The sequence below is a fragment of the Stylophora pistillata genome, chromosome 3 (assembly GCF_964205215.1).
Source record: "Stylophora pistillata chromosome 3, jaStyPist1.2, whole genome shotgun sequence".
Lineage (NCBI taxonomy): Eukaryota > Metazoa > Cnidaria > Anthozoa > Scleractinia > Pocilloporidae > Stylophora > Stylophora pistillata.
In genome coordinates this window covers 48,691,764-48,704,947 of record NC_142521.1, presented here as the reverse complement: position 1 = coordinate 48,704,947, position 13,184 = coordinate 48,691,764, and the positions used below count along the sequence as shown (strand labels likewise).

The 13,184-nt window shown below is 38.6% G+C and overlaps 1 protein-coding gene across 5 annotated transcripts in view; it reads right to left on the bottom strand.

The window, feature by feature from the left end:
- LOC111336958 (voltage-dependent calcium channel type A subunit alpha-1-like) overlaps window positions 1–13,184 on the bottom strand; it is a 42,849-nt gene that overhangs the window by 2,713 nt on the left and 26,952 nt on the right. The window contains exons 23-45 of one of the 5 annotated variants that reach the window (XM_088751884.1): window positions 12,531–12,637; window positions 12,140–12,248; window positions 11,835–11,942; window positions 11,297–11,349; window positions 10,854–10,914; window positions 10,349–10,449; window positions 9,785–9,986; window positions 9,170–9,334; window positions 8,102–8,209; window positions 7,334–7,417; window positions 6,965–7,099; window positions 6,427–6,492; window positions 5,980–6,077; window positions 5,595–5,739; window positions 4,361–4,488; window positions 4,165–4,261; window positions 3,772–3,976; window positions 3,111–3,214; window positions 2,613–2,758; window positions 2,188–2,332; window positions 1,322–1,453; window positions 903–974; window positions 225–267 (exon numbers count right to left, since the gene is read on the bottom strand). In XM_088751884.1, coding sequence (XP_088608010.1) covers window positions 225–267; window positions 903–974; window positions 1,322–1,453; window positions 2,188–2,332; window positions 2,613–2,758; window positions 3,111–3,214; window positions 3,772–3,976; window positions 4,165–4,261; window positions 4,361–4,488; window positions 5,595–5,739; window positions 5,980–6,077; window positions 6,427–6,492; window positions 6,965–7,099; window positions 7,334–7,417; window positions 8,102–8,209; window positions 9,170–9,334; window positions 9,785–9,986; window positions 10,349–10,449; window positions 10,854–10,914; window positions 11,297–11,349; window positions 11,835–11,942; window positions 12,140–12,248; window positions 12,531–12,637 — 2,614 coding nt within the window. The remainder of the gene's footprint in view (window positions 1–224; window positions 268–902; window positions 975–1,321; window positions 1,454–2,187; window positions 2,333–2,612; window positions 2,759–3,110; window positions 3,215–3,771; window positions 3,977–4,164; window positions 4,262–4,360; window positions 4,489–5,594; window positions 5,740–5,979; window positions 6,078–6,426; window positions 6,493–6,964; window positions 7,100–7,333; window positions 7,418–8,101; window positions 8,210–9,169; window positions 9,335–9,784; window positions 9,987–10,348; window positions 10,450–10,853; window positions 10,915–11,296; window positions 11,350–11,834; window positions 11,943–12,139; window positions 12,249–12,530; window positions 12,638–13,184) is intronic. The other 4 variants (XM_022943163.2, XM_022943154.2, XM_088751883.1 and 1 more) reach the window with 4 other exon arrangements.

Genomic DNA, 13,184 nt, shown 5'->3' with positions numbered 1-13,184 from the left:
GTAATAGAACAGACTGAGGAAAGTCATTTTTTCGCAAAGAAGTGCTTATGTCATTAAATTGAGCAAGAGTATGTCGATCGGCCATGTCTAGGGATGTCGTTATTGGGAACTGACTGGCTGGTCAATTGAAAATCAGTATTAACTGAGATTAGTTGAGGTCAAACGACTGGCTGGTCAATTGAAAATCAGTATTAACTGAGATTAGTTGAGGTCAAACGACTAACCGTTGGTAAGCATGCACTCCATTTCAATCGTCTCTCCTTTTGGCTGAAAGGTATGGTTTAAATGAGAAAAGAAATGCTTTGTTAGAGCGCGTTTCGATTGAGTGTCATTAAACCAAAACCAAGCTCAATCGCCAATTAGAAGAAAGAAAAATATTAGGAGCGGCCAATGAGAACTCAAATAAAAACACGCAAACAGCTTCAAGCGTGTGAAAATACACGTAACCAATTCGTGATTGGTTTCAAATGCGCCTCTGATTGGTTAGAAAAAAGTCGGTGGAGTTTTTTTAACCAATCACACGGCGAAATAAATCAAAAACAAAGAAATCGCGTTGTTCTTTCAGCAATCAATTGAAAATTGCTCTGCTTGCATTGTGCGGAGCGGTGATTTTAACTCTTTCAGCTACTCTTCAGCCATCATCCATATCAATTGTGACATTTTTAAAAAGAGGAAGCCAGAATATTTTTTTACGTAAGGTTCGATGCTAGGCCGTCGACGGATATTTTATGGAAAACAGAAAAATGAAGAAGTGAAACTGATGACATCCTAACTAATGGATTGTTATTTTGCAGTTAGATTTGAGATTAAATAGATTTGTTAATCAATTTTCCCTAAATTCCTTTGATATTTACGTCCTTTGTAAAAGGAAATAAAGAATAGGCATTATAAGAGGAACATACCGTATTAGCGAGACAGTGAAACGTATTAGGTTGAGATTCATTACCCCACGGAAAGGAAGAAAGGACTTTTAGCTGAAAGGAGATTTAATAACACAATACCAAAGAAGACAGAATGCATCCACAAAGAAGATACGTTGACGTGTACTTTTCCATTTGTAATTCAGAGAAAAAAAACCAGTGTTTTTCTCAATTTGAAGAAATGCTGGGCCGAGCTAACTTATAAATAAAGGAGCAATGTCGTTGCACCTTACCTTTATGATGCTATCAGAAATAAATTTCTTCAAATGGTAGAAAGAAATCTACTTGCGTTTTCAAACTTTTATGCACGAATACTGTTTAAGGCCGAGCCCACTAATCTGCGTTGACAGTGCTCCTTGAATATTTGAAAGCTCAAAGAATTCAACAAGGAAGGCGCATACCACGGGATTTTTAAAGCTGAGCTTTGATGGCTTTCTTTTCAGTTTCGGGCATGCGCCGTCCACGTGGTCTTCATCCTCTGTGTCTGTACTTACAATGGTTGGGTTGATGTCTGTGAGGTCCATTGGGGCGTCCTGTGTGGTACAAAAAGAGGGGTCTATTTTAGAGGGAGGCTTATTATAGAGAGGGGCTTGGTAAAAACGCAAAAATGAGAGCCAAATTTTAAGCATAACTTTTCCTCCAGATTTTAAAATAAAATTTTATGCGGGGGGGGGGGGGGCGGGGAGGAAGGCAAAAGTTTTATATAAAATTAAGATTAAAAAGCAACAGGTTCTTTGTCGATTTTGTTCTAATTCAATACACCCAATTGCAATAAGGTTGTCACAGAAAAAAGCAAAATGCCAAATAGGAATTAATTAGCTTTGGTCAGATACCTTTCACCTTACAGCCAGGATTTTAATCTGATAGAGGGAAGTTATCACTACGCCAAACACTTCATTCGGGAAAATGACATTGCCTTCCGTTGCTGTCTTCAGCCCCATGCGTTTATCTTGCATGCTTTTGCACAAATTTCACCAGAAAACTGCGAAGGGTATTTCAGAAACTCTGGCTATGAGTGACAATTCGACTGCAGTAATAATTTTGAACCCTTTCGTTACACACATCGGTGTTTCATGTGCGGAATCTTACAGCGCGGAATTACAGAATTATGTCTTGTTATTGTGAATGACTTCTCAAATAATTGTTAAACTATTAAAATACGCAAATGTAAATCACATGGCTAGCTAATTCGTATTCAGTTGGCAATTTGCTTTTTGCTTTTTTCTATGACAACCTTATAGCAATTAGGTGTATCTCCATGGTTTACTTTAAAGTGAACTGCTCTGCTAATCCCCCGAAAATCTTCATCTTCACTATAACTATCTGATCTTCCAAAAGGTCTCCGGCTGAAGAACTTTAAAGAGCGATGCATCCGCCGCTTGGAATTTATCACTTCTTGTTTTTCTTTACTTCTGCAAAATTAAAAAGATGAAAAAACAATTCTTTCAGAAAACTTCAATAAACTTGTCGTGCAGATGTGCTCATTCAAAATAGCGAGCGTACTAATTTTTGCTAATAAAAATCAATAGACAACAGTCTTTTTGAAACGTTAAGTCTGAAGGTGGAGCACCGTTTTTTTTCTAGGTAAAGATAACATCAGCCTCATCCCTGTGAAAAATGGAAAGCTCCACTATCACTCGAAAAGCTTTTTTATGTTTGTTGTCCCTTATAGCAGATGACAAAGTGACTCACATTGATGGTAGAGATGTTAATGTCTTTGATCGCCTCCTGATGGTCAAATGTTCGGGAGGAGTATCGATGTGAGCTTCTTCGTCGTCAGAGTACGAGGTACCATTTCGTAAAGCTCCGACGAGTCGACGAAACAACGAGGGCCGTCGCTGCGAGAAAACAAATATCCTTCTGAAAACTGCTTCCTTAGAGTACATCAGTAAAAAATGGAGGTCATTATGTCAATAAGCATTGGAAAGTGCAAGGTATACGGTTCTTCTGTTCGTGTTACAGATTCGCTTTGTGTTTGAGGCTTAAACCTTCACACTCTCGAAAGTAGCAACCGACTAACTTCACTACAAAAACAACAAAATGAAACAAACAAACAAAAACAAAGAGATTGATTGACAGATAAACATACGGAAAAGCAAGGAGACGGAGAGATATAGAAGGAATTATCATAACAATTACTTCCACATCATCTGCAATCAAAGTGAAATAACACCCTTACTTTACGCTCACCTTTTTCTTTTTCTCCAGACGCTTCTTTTTCATATGTTTATAGTTTTCGTAAATCAATTTTGCGCAGTAGATTTTTCCTATAGTCATTTGTTGGGAGCTCAAGACTACATTAAAGGAAAAAAAATTACCAAGAAATACGTCAAGTGAATAAAATACCGCTTGATTTTTATTAGAACGAATGACGGGATTAGAATGATTGTAAATTGTCCTTGTAAGTGTAACACAGTGGTATTTTTTAACAATGGCGAGAAGAAATTTAAGTGGAGTATAACGACGTTTCCAAAACTCGAGAGAACAATTTAGAACATTGAATTACCACATCACTATTTTTATAAGCTGTGTTAGAAACTTCTCTTTATTCCGGAATATTCTGTTGAGTTATTTTAAGGATATCTCATCATGAGCGTTTTAAGTGGAAAATACGAAATTTCTCTTAGCTTCGAGACAGGGGACCAAAACATCAGTGCTTGCTAAATGTAGCTTTTACTGAAAAACGACTCGAACGAAAGCTTCCTATTCAACACTCCCTAAAAAAGGGGTTTCATAATCACATTTAGAGCTAAGTCACATTGATATCTGACTGTTTCTTGGCTGCGTTCGTGGAAGCATAGTTTTGCAAAGTCGTTAAAACCATAATGAAAAATCACGACCGTTTACCAACCTGATTGCAGAGGAATCATCTTTTCGAGGATCCTTTTGGAGGTTTTTGGCCAAAGTCGCTTTATTGTTCTCCTCAATTCATTGTCGGCGTACGCTGGGTCCCCGGTGCTAAATATTCCAAGAGCCGTTCTTATCAGTGCGAATAAGGTCGATGTGAACAGTACTGTGTTGTCCCCCATGATAGGCATGTTCATCTTAATGAGGCGCTGTGAGAAACGATAAAACATCCCATGTAGATCAACTTATACTTATTAATTGCAGACGAAAACGTCGAATTCATCCTTTGTTCACAAAAAGTAAATAATCAAAAATTAAATCATTGAATTGAGATTTCTATCGCGAATAGTAAAATTAAACCGTTAAATCTGCACTGAGAAATTTGAGAAACGAATACCTTATATGCAATAAACTTGGGACACTTCCGTCCGAATCCGACCGGGGGAGACATGTCACACATCAAGCGGTAAACCTCAGTATGTGGTATCCGTCCCCTGAGATCAAGGAACAAACGTTTAGCTTTATTTATGGTAGTCTGAATCGGAGCCGTAAAATGACGAAATCGAGAGGTCTATTGGCTTATATGTCCTTACGTGGCACCAGGATCGTACTCGGACCAGACTCTGACAAACTCATCTAGATGATGAGGGCCAAGAATTGACTCGTCTCGTGTCAGATACTCGAAGTTGTCCATGATGACGGCTACAAAAAGATTTAACATCTGAAATACAAAACAATCACCGAAGTAAGACATATAACGTTAAATGGTTAGCTGAAAATTATAAAGAGATTTCTTCTTAGTCAAAAGAAAAACAGGCGCAAAAAATTTCCACCAAAGGAAAAAAAATACATTTGAAGTGTATGAAAAGACTGAGTTTGAGTGAATGGTTCTTACTCCGCTTTTTCCAGGTTAAATTGGAATTGTTTTTGGTCATGGAGAAAAACCTCAGAACTACCGTAAACGCTCTCGGAAACGGAATGAGAACCAACAGTAAACTCAGCGCACAAATCTTGCCAGTTATGGGAATCAAAACCGCGGGACACAACTTTGGGAGATAATCTCTATTAGCTCAGCGCAATCCCGCCTACTCAAACATCGAGTGCAACTATTTAAACAATAGAGCGTTTCTGTCGAGGAACTAACGGCTGATAGTTGCCCCGCGGAAATTTGATGTTCTTAAAACAAATCGCCCGAGAAGCGAAGCTTCGAGGGCAAATATGCTAGTTTTAAGAACATCAAATTTCCAAGGGGCAACTATCAGACCGATAGTTCCGAGACATAAACACTCTATTGTTTTTTTTGTTCACCACTAAATTTTCTTCCGCGCCAACCGCTTGTCACAAATGTCAATAATTCGCAACCGTATATTGGCTAATACGTTATACCTGTCAGAATTGAAAAGTCACTGTTTTTCCGATCTGCCTAACTACGCGGCCGTCAAACTATTCAAAACTTTTCACGGATGAGTACTATCAATCCAAGTATTTTCCGCGGACGGGCACTATCCATCCGGGTATTTTCCGCAGGGGGGCACTATGGGCTGATAGTGTCTCTCCAGGGATGAACACTATCGCGTCACGTGATCGATTTAAACCAAAAAGAACCGGAGAAAATTTAGTGGTGAACTATAAGACTGTATATCTTAATGGAACCCTATAGGGAACAACTGAGATAAATGAAATGATGCATGTTGTTGCTCCTATGCGAATCTAGAGGCAAAGCCACGAGGACTTAAAGGTTGAGATATTAAAAAGATCTTTGTTCGTGCAAAGTAAATTGGCTTACTTGGTTAAGTTTCTGTTTTAAAGATTATTAAGTGTACTTACCAGAAATGTGCAAAAGAAGTAAAACGTGCAGAAGTAGATTACTGATGCAACAGTGTTGCCGCACGTTTTGCTCTTATCAGAATCACACGGGGCATCGTCAAAACAATCTAACATTATTTTATGCCAGTTCTCGCCTGTGGATGCTCTGTAACGATAAAAACATGGATGCCAGCGAAGTACAAATGACTTGTCTCATTTTTGGTTTAGTTATAAACATTCCACCCCTCTCCCTCATCAGTATCTGTACTCCGACGTATGGCTCTTGTGCTGGCTATTGCGCGATAATAAATTGAGAATAAACACTTTTTTTCCCAGAAAAGCTGTCAGCAACTCTAAGCGCCTTGTCTAGAATACTTTTCGTCTAAAGCATTAATTTTTTACCAACCTGAATAAAACTTGAAGAGCCATGAGGAAACTTCTGAAATTATTATGGTGGTTGATTTGCCTGCTCCAGTTTTCGCTCAGATCAATTCTACCAAACAACTAAAAGAGAAAGAATGGAATTTTCTAATCATAATTTGTTTAGTTTTTTATGTTATTCGTTAGATTCAACCGAATCTGCACAGGATCTATAACGGACTGATCTTGCATGTGCCACATGCAGCCGATACTACTTCCTTCAAAGCTGAAGGAATTTCCCATGTGGGTGATCTTTCTCAAACTAGCTTGCCGCTTCCACTAAGCTAGCAGGTATGTGGCAGTAAAGGGAGAAATCAGCGCTAGGAGATCCCGTAGACACGAATGCAAGCGCAAGGAGCGATCAAGAGTTCATGTTTTCTGTGTGCACAGTTTGATCACTCATCACGTAATAAAGGATAATGATAAACTTTACCTGCATCCCAATGACAGCATAGACAAAAAATAACATGCCGATCAAGATCACCACGTACGGAAGAGCCTAAAAACAGGAAATTAAATGACTTTTGAAAATTAATAATATTAACCTCCAGGTTAGCTCAATTGGTCAGAGCGCTGGATTGTGTTGTGCGGGAGGTCGAGGGTTCGAGCCCCGGCCGGACCAATACTCATGGTCTTAAAATAACTGAGGAGAATTTGCTACCTTATTATAATATCAAGAAACGGATAGCTATTCTAGTCTTCTCGGATAAGGGCGAATAAAGCCGTAGGTCTTGTCTCCTACAAGGTTAGGGGTAGGAGACGTTAATTTCCCACGCACGAGATTACTGTGGTGGATGTTCTCCCCTGGGTGGGATGGTGGGTTACTTGCATGTTGTAAAGCGCTTGGGAGCATCTTCCTATGGACCATGCGCTACATAAATAATGAATTATTAATTAGTGTGCTAAAAGCACTTACAAGTGCGCTAAAAATAAGTACAGAGAGCATCAAATCAGTGACACAGCTGAATTACCTTGAAGGACTGGAGGAAGGTCCACAGGAGAATCCTTATAGTGTAGCCTTGCCTGAGTAGTTTTACCAACCGTGCAGCTCGAAATAGTCTGAAAAAACTTGGGTCTATCGGCAGTGCATCGTTCTCCTCTTTCAACTTTTGTGGAAAAATCAAAAACGAAACGATATATTCTGTCAGGACGTGTTTGTAAAAAGAAAAAGTAAATATACGCTGGTGGAAAATATTTACGTTTCATGCAAATATTGTAACAATGAGACTAACATGAACTTTGTGTTACTCTGATAATTTGATTTGAAATTACATAATAGACGAGATAGGATCAATTGATGAATAAAAATGAATGAATGAACTCAATGAGTTCATACTTACCTTGGTGAACTCTAGGATCATTCCAACTGAAGTTGTAACCCCAATGATGAAGTCAAACACATTCCAGAAATCACGGAAGTAATTCTGAAAATGATCAAAAATGAGTATTAAGCGTATTTAACTGAAAGAGATACGACGTCACACAAAAGATTTAGCCAAAAGTTTCTCTTTCTCCGAGTAATTTTAAAGATTCAAACATCTCTTTGCTATTATATCTCCCAGTTATGTTTGTCAATTTAAAGGGCTGTATTTCACTGTACCAAATTAAAAAATCTTTTTGCAAATTACAGAATTTATTTCTCCTCTATTTGAATCCAGATATATATTAAGTATCGTACTAGCCTCGTTTTCTCAGTTCATACTGTAAGTTACGGAATCTCGTTTTTTCTGCTTGGATTTATTGCTCGTGCACTTCGTACGTAGGCCATAAATCCAATTGGAAAAAACTCGATCCAGTCAATACACTCTGAACTTCGAACTCGGCTAGCTAAGAGGAAACCAGAATAATCCGGACAGTGTATGGAGAAAGGAAGACGTGCGGAATGTATGGTGAAGTGTTGTATAAATTTGTGAAAGTGTAGTGCAATCGTCTGGGTGAGTATAGTCCTGAGAAGGACTGATGTTGGTGGTGGTGACTGACGTTCAAACCATTAACTGCACATATTTGTCTATCGTTACACAAGAAGGAAACACAGCGCTGTTCATAACCTCAACTTCCTTTAGGAAGCAAAACGCAACGAAGGAGGGTTCTTAGTGAGCCATTCTCACCTGTCTGAATGCTATTAACTTCAAAACGGCCTCAATCAAGAATACAAATGTAAATGCGTAGTTCAAGTAGTCGAGGACCTTCTCATATTCAGAACTCTCGCCATCATACTGCAGAGAGATGCACAAGTCAAAGAAATAAGTGTGGTAGAAATTTATGGGCGTGGCGAAGGGATCGTCCACAGGTGCATTTGATCCCCACCTCCTTCTTCGTCAAGAAAGAAAATAACTGTAAAAAAACAACCTAAAATGCCTTTTAGTTTGTGTAGCAAATAATGATTAATAATTATTCACAGAAGACGAGATGAATATCGTCAAATAATCCCTGAGACGAAGTCGAGGGGAGATCATTCAACAATATTCACCGAACCTAAGGCGAATAATTGTTTTAGTATAATTTCAGAGCTGAATAACAGAGAAATGTCTATAATCATAACATTTTAGTAACATTTATTAACATTTTATTTTAACATTTTATATAAACTGCGTGGAGCGGTTTATATGATGTCATATAAGGAACCGCTCAACCAATCAGATTGCTGGAAACTCTTTGCTCAGCTCTGAAATTATACTAATAATGTTTATTAACCACTTCCCCAATGCGGCTTTTCAGGGTCAATACAAACGAACTGTAAATAAAAGGCATTCTAACTAAACATAGTGTTTAAAGATCCCAACTGGCCGGAGGCAGACCCGTTGACTATTTTCAAAGTGTAGCCAAGGGTTAGTAGCAAGGTGGAGGGCTTGAATCCGGGACTATCATCGGGGCTGCGAAAATCAGCGCGCGGCGAATTCGCAGGTCCTCTTCTTTTGTTATTGTCCGCCAATTTCATTTTATTAGAGCTTGTAACGCAGGGTACACGTCTCCAAATGCTTTTAAGGTGCTTTTGTAGCAATTCCCCCTCCAAGTCCTACAGAAGAACTAAGAAATTTTTGAAAGTTCGGTGATACATTAAGAGGTTACATTTTTCAACTACCAATCCAGAAAGAATAACGTTAATAAAACTTTGTCACACTGAAGGAATATATAGAACTGTGGACATATCTGCTCATTTGTTATGAATCTCTTACCGAGACCATAAGAACTATTGCGTTGAGGACAATCGTTGCCATGATCAGGATCTCAAATGGTTTGGAATCCACAACTTTCCATACTTTATAAAAACACGTGTTTTTGTTTTCTGGCATGTAGCGTTGTCTTGGTTTAGCTGTCATTGCAAACTGAATGCAGTCTCGCTGGAAAGTGAAATAGATAAAAGAATCATCAGGAAAGTCGCTCTGACACTTCGCACGAAAGAAGAACTTCTTAAAAAAAAACCCACCCTTTTACACTTAACGATAAAAAGGATCAGTACTAGTGGTGTCTATGATAGGACAAGAGTATCCAAAATTGGACATGAGTTTCATATAAGGCACAATAGTTCCTAAAATCGGACTAATGTCTAAATCGGATTCTAGTGTCTGAAATCGAGCACTTTTGTCTGAAATCGGACGCTAGTGTACAAACTCGGACACTAGTGTCCAAAAATCACATAGTAAAGTCTAAGATCAAACAAGTATTCAAAATCGGACTGTGATGTCTAAAATCGGACGCTAGTGTCCGAAATCGGACATTCGTGTCTAAAATCGGATATTAGAGTCTAGTATTGGACACCAGGGTCTAAAATCGAATACTTAAGCGATTACCTGATTCCTATCGAGCTCACAGCCGTCCATCTCCTTCTCTCCTTGTTCTTGGAAAGTGACGATAATCAAAGCTACGAACATATTCAAGAAGAAGAAAGAAAAAACGACAACGAAGCAGACATAGTACAGGGACATTTGTATCTGATAGTCTTTGATTGGTCCGTGATCCTCCTTGGTCGCGTCAATAGTGTTATGCATGCCCCTGGAAAGAGAAAGAAAACCCCGGTTGCTCGAGGGGTGGATAATGCTATTCACTAGTTAGATCATATTCCGGTGTAGTGCTGTCAGTACGTTTTGCTAACTTTTATCTGCTGGAATGCGATTTATCCTTTGGCTATTCGCCCTTTGAACAACTGAATATTATGTAAATCTAATTGAATTAGAGGGTCTGTTTCTTCTTCTCCCTCTACCTATTCCTCATTTCGAGCAGTCATTTAATCAACTTTATTCAAATTTTAATGTTTTTTATCTATTGTTACAACTTACTCGATGGTTTAACATATGATGCGAGCGATCGAGTTACTTGATAGAAATACAAGAAACTCTCTAAGAAAAGCAACTTACTGAGGCCACCCCTCCCCGGTGGAGGAAGAAAACAGAGCCAACATAGCGTTGGGTACGTTGTCAAAGTGAAACTTGTGTTTCGTCCAGTTTCTCTGTGTAACCTGCATGATAAAAAGTATACGTACATGAACAGTTCTAAGCCTCGGCTTAAAGTAAGGTGCGAATGACCATTGCTCCTTTAGATCGAAGAAAAGAGCAAGTCAGACATAAGACAACAGTGAAAGATACATGGTATTTGGATTAAGTAACCTCTTTGCCCTATGGAAAGCTAACATCTCCCTGCGCCCGGCCACCGATTTTGGAATGGTGGTCTGCATGAATCCAATGAAATCAAGTTGATAATGAACCGCTAGGTTTTTGACGTACTTACCGATCTAACAAAACAGTTTCTTTCAGCTTGTTCATAAAATTTTTTAAGAAACTTTCTCAGGTACCCACGAATGTCTTTTGTTGACAAAAACAGATTGGTAGAGCCTGAAATAATGTCGTTATTTGGATAAATTACCTTGAATTTTTCCAGATCAATGTTACTGTTCAGGCCCAGATTGTACTTGAAATAGGATCCGCTGCAAAGAAACAAATTAAGCATTCAAGGTAAAGCTAATTACTCCGAGAATTAAAAAAACCAACGAAACATTCATCAAACATCTAAACTAAAGTATTTTAAATACTATTGCATTGCAAATAACTTCAAAAACGCTAAACGCCGCAAGGCTCGACTTGCGTGCGACTGTTGAAAGGCAACGAGGGGAGAGATAAGGAACAAAAAAATGGTGAAACGACCTTTGTAGAAGGAATAATGGCAGTGTGCGAAAAGATCTTTAACAAAATAGATCCAAAAATTCAAGAATTGTACTTTGATAAATCTTTGGAGTAGTTTACGTTGTGTTATTAACTTAAGTAACTTTAAGCAGGAGGTGTAACGATAACAAAAAGGCAAATACTCACCGACAAGTTTCACGTGTCATCTTAGAGCGATCATTGCAGTACCAGAACTTCCCCTAAAGGAACAGCAAAGTCATACACTCGCACACTTTGAACCAAGAGGAGACCAAACGAGGATACTTAATACCTTCTATGGGCCCAGTGGGCCCTAGTTCAAAGATGGTTCCTCTCAACTATGTTTTAGAATCGACCTCAGGCGCCCCGGGAACAATGGTGAAGGGAGTTCTACGCATGTGTCCTGATTTGTTTACGTTTCGCAGGGGAATGGACAGATGCCTCATGGGTTTCACGTCAGAAACGTTTATTGAAAAACTATTCTTATGCGCTTGTTTGTTCTTATAAACCCAGGGCTTTCCCTAATTACATTTGATCCAACTATAGCTCAAGAAAGGAACTAATTAGCAATAATACCATTACTATTTTAGGTTCTTGGTTTGAAATTCAGTGTAGACGTTAAAATGAAAGGAGAAATTTATAAGAAATTACAAATGTGATAAGTCTAGGTAAAAGAAAGTATACGAGTTTGTTTGATAAACCTCACCTTAAATAGTTGAACGCCAACCACAGCGAAAATGAAGTAAAACAGTAATGTGATGAGGAGAATATTGCGGACATTCTTTAGCGAGTACATCATACACTCAAAAACAGCCTGGAAATTGTAGTAAATATTTGAAGTCAGGCCTCATACCTCGCCCTTTTTATCAACTGCAATGCAGTTACTGGTAAAGTTTTTTCTTAACCGTACTGACCGTATTTGAAACAAAAACGAAAATAATAATTCTCTCTTGTAAGTCGTGGATGGATCACTTAATAAAGCAATAAGAAGAAGAAAAGAAAAAAACCAACCTTAAGTTTCTTTGACTTGTTGATGGCCTTTAAGGGTCTGAGCACTCGCAAAACACGAAAAGATTTGATAGCGTCCTTTTGTAAGTTATCCTCACCACTGCCTCTAATGCTGAGGACAAAAACGATTTACCACAGCATTTATGATAAGGCTGTACAAAGCACAGTGGAAGGCTTCCCTTTAATCATAAAATAAGGAATGGGACGTACCGGAGGCTTTTACTAAGAATTTCGGGACCGCCAGCGATACCCATAAAACTCTCTCGCTCTCTCTCAATAACGACCACTTTAAGGTTTGAAAGCAGCAGGGCAAAGCTCATGCATGAGTTCAAGATGAGGTTGTAGTACTCCACTGATATCGAATTTAATCATAAAGAGGTAGGTAAATGCTTACTCCAACAGCAAGGCCGCGATGTTGCAGGCCACAACAAAGGCATCAATTATATTCCAGCCGCTCCTCAAGTAAGATCCTTTGTGAAGAATGACTCCAAGGTCAATCATCTGGGAAAAGAAAGGAAATAGTCGGCCTTATAACATAAAGAGAATGTAAATTTGCCAATGTTTACGTTATCAACTCAGTTGATAAAACTAAAGTAGCTTTAGAAAATTACTCCCTTATAACTCAAAGATTGATCCGTCAAACATGAATAAAATGAAGATAGAAATTTACTCTAGCAATTCATTTCATTCACTCTGACGAAGGGGGTTAACGCTCGAAAGGCCAGCCTTGGAATCTGTGACGTCACGGCACCGGTAACATTACTCAATGGCTACCCGAACCATACCTGTACATTTATTTCTTGACCAGTGGTTTCTATAACAAAATTAAGTTACACTAAATCTAACCACCGAAAATAAATGTCAACAAACGAAATAAACCCGGCAAAATGAAAACTTAAAATGTACCTGGCTATTTGGATCGTTAAAGGAACGCGAGACAAAGCTTAAAATCATACAACGCCAAACTCGCTAACAGTAACGAAACTTTTCGCGTGAATACTGAAATATGTATGTTGAAGCGAGGGGATTGAACCCCACCACGTGAATG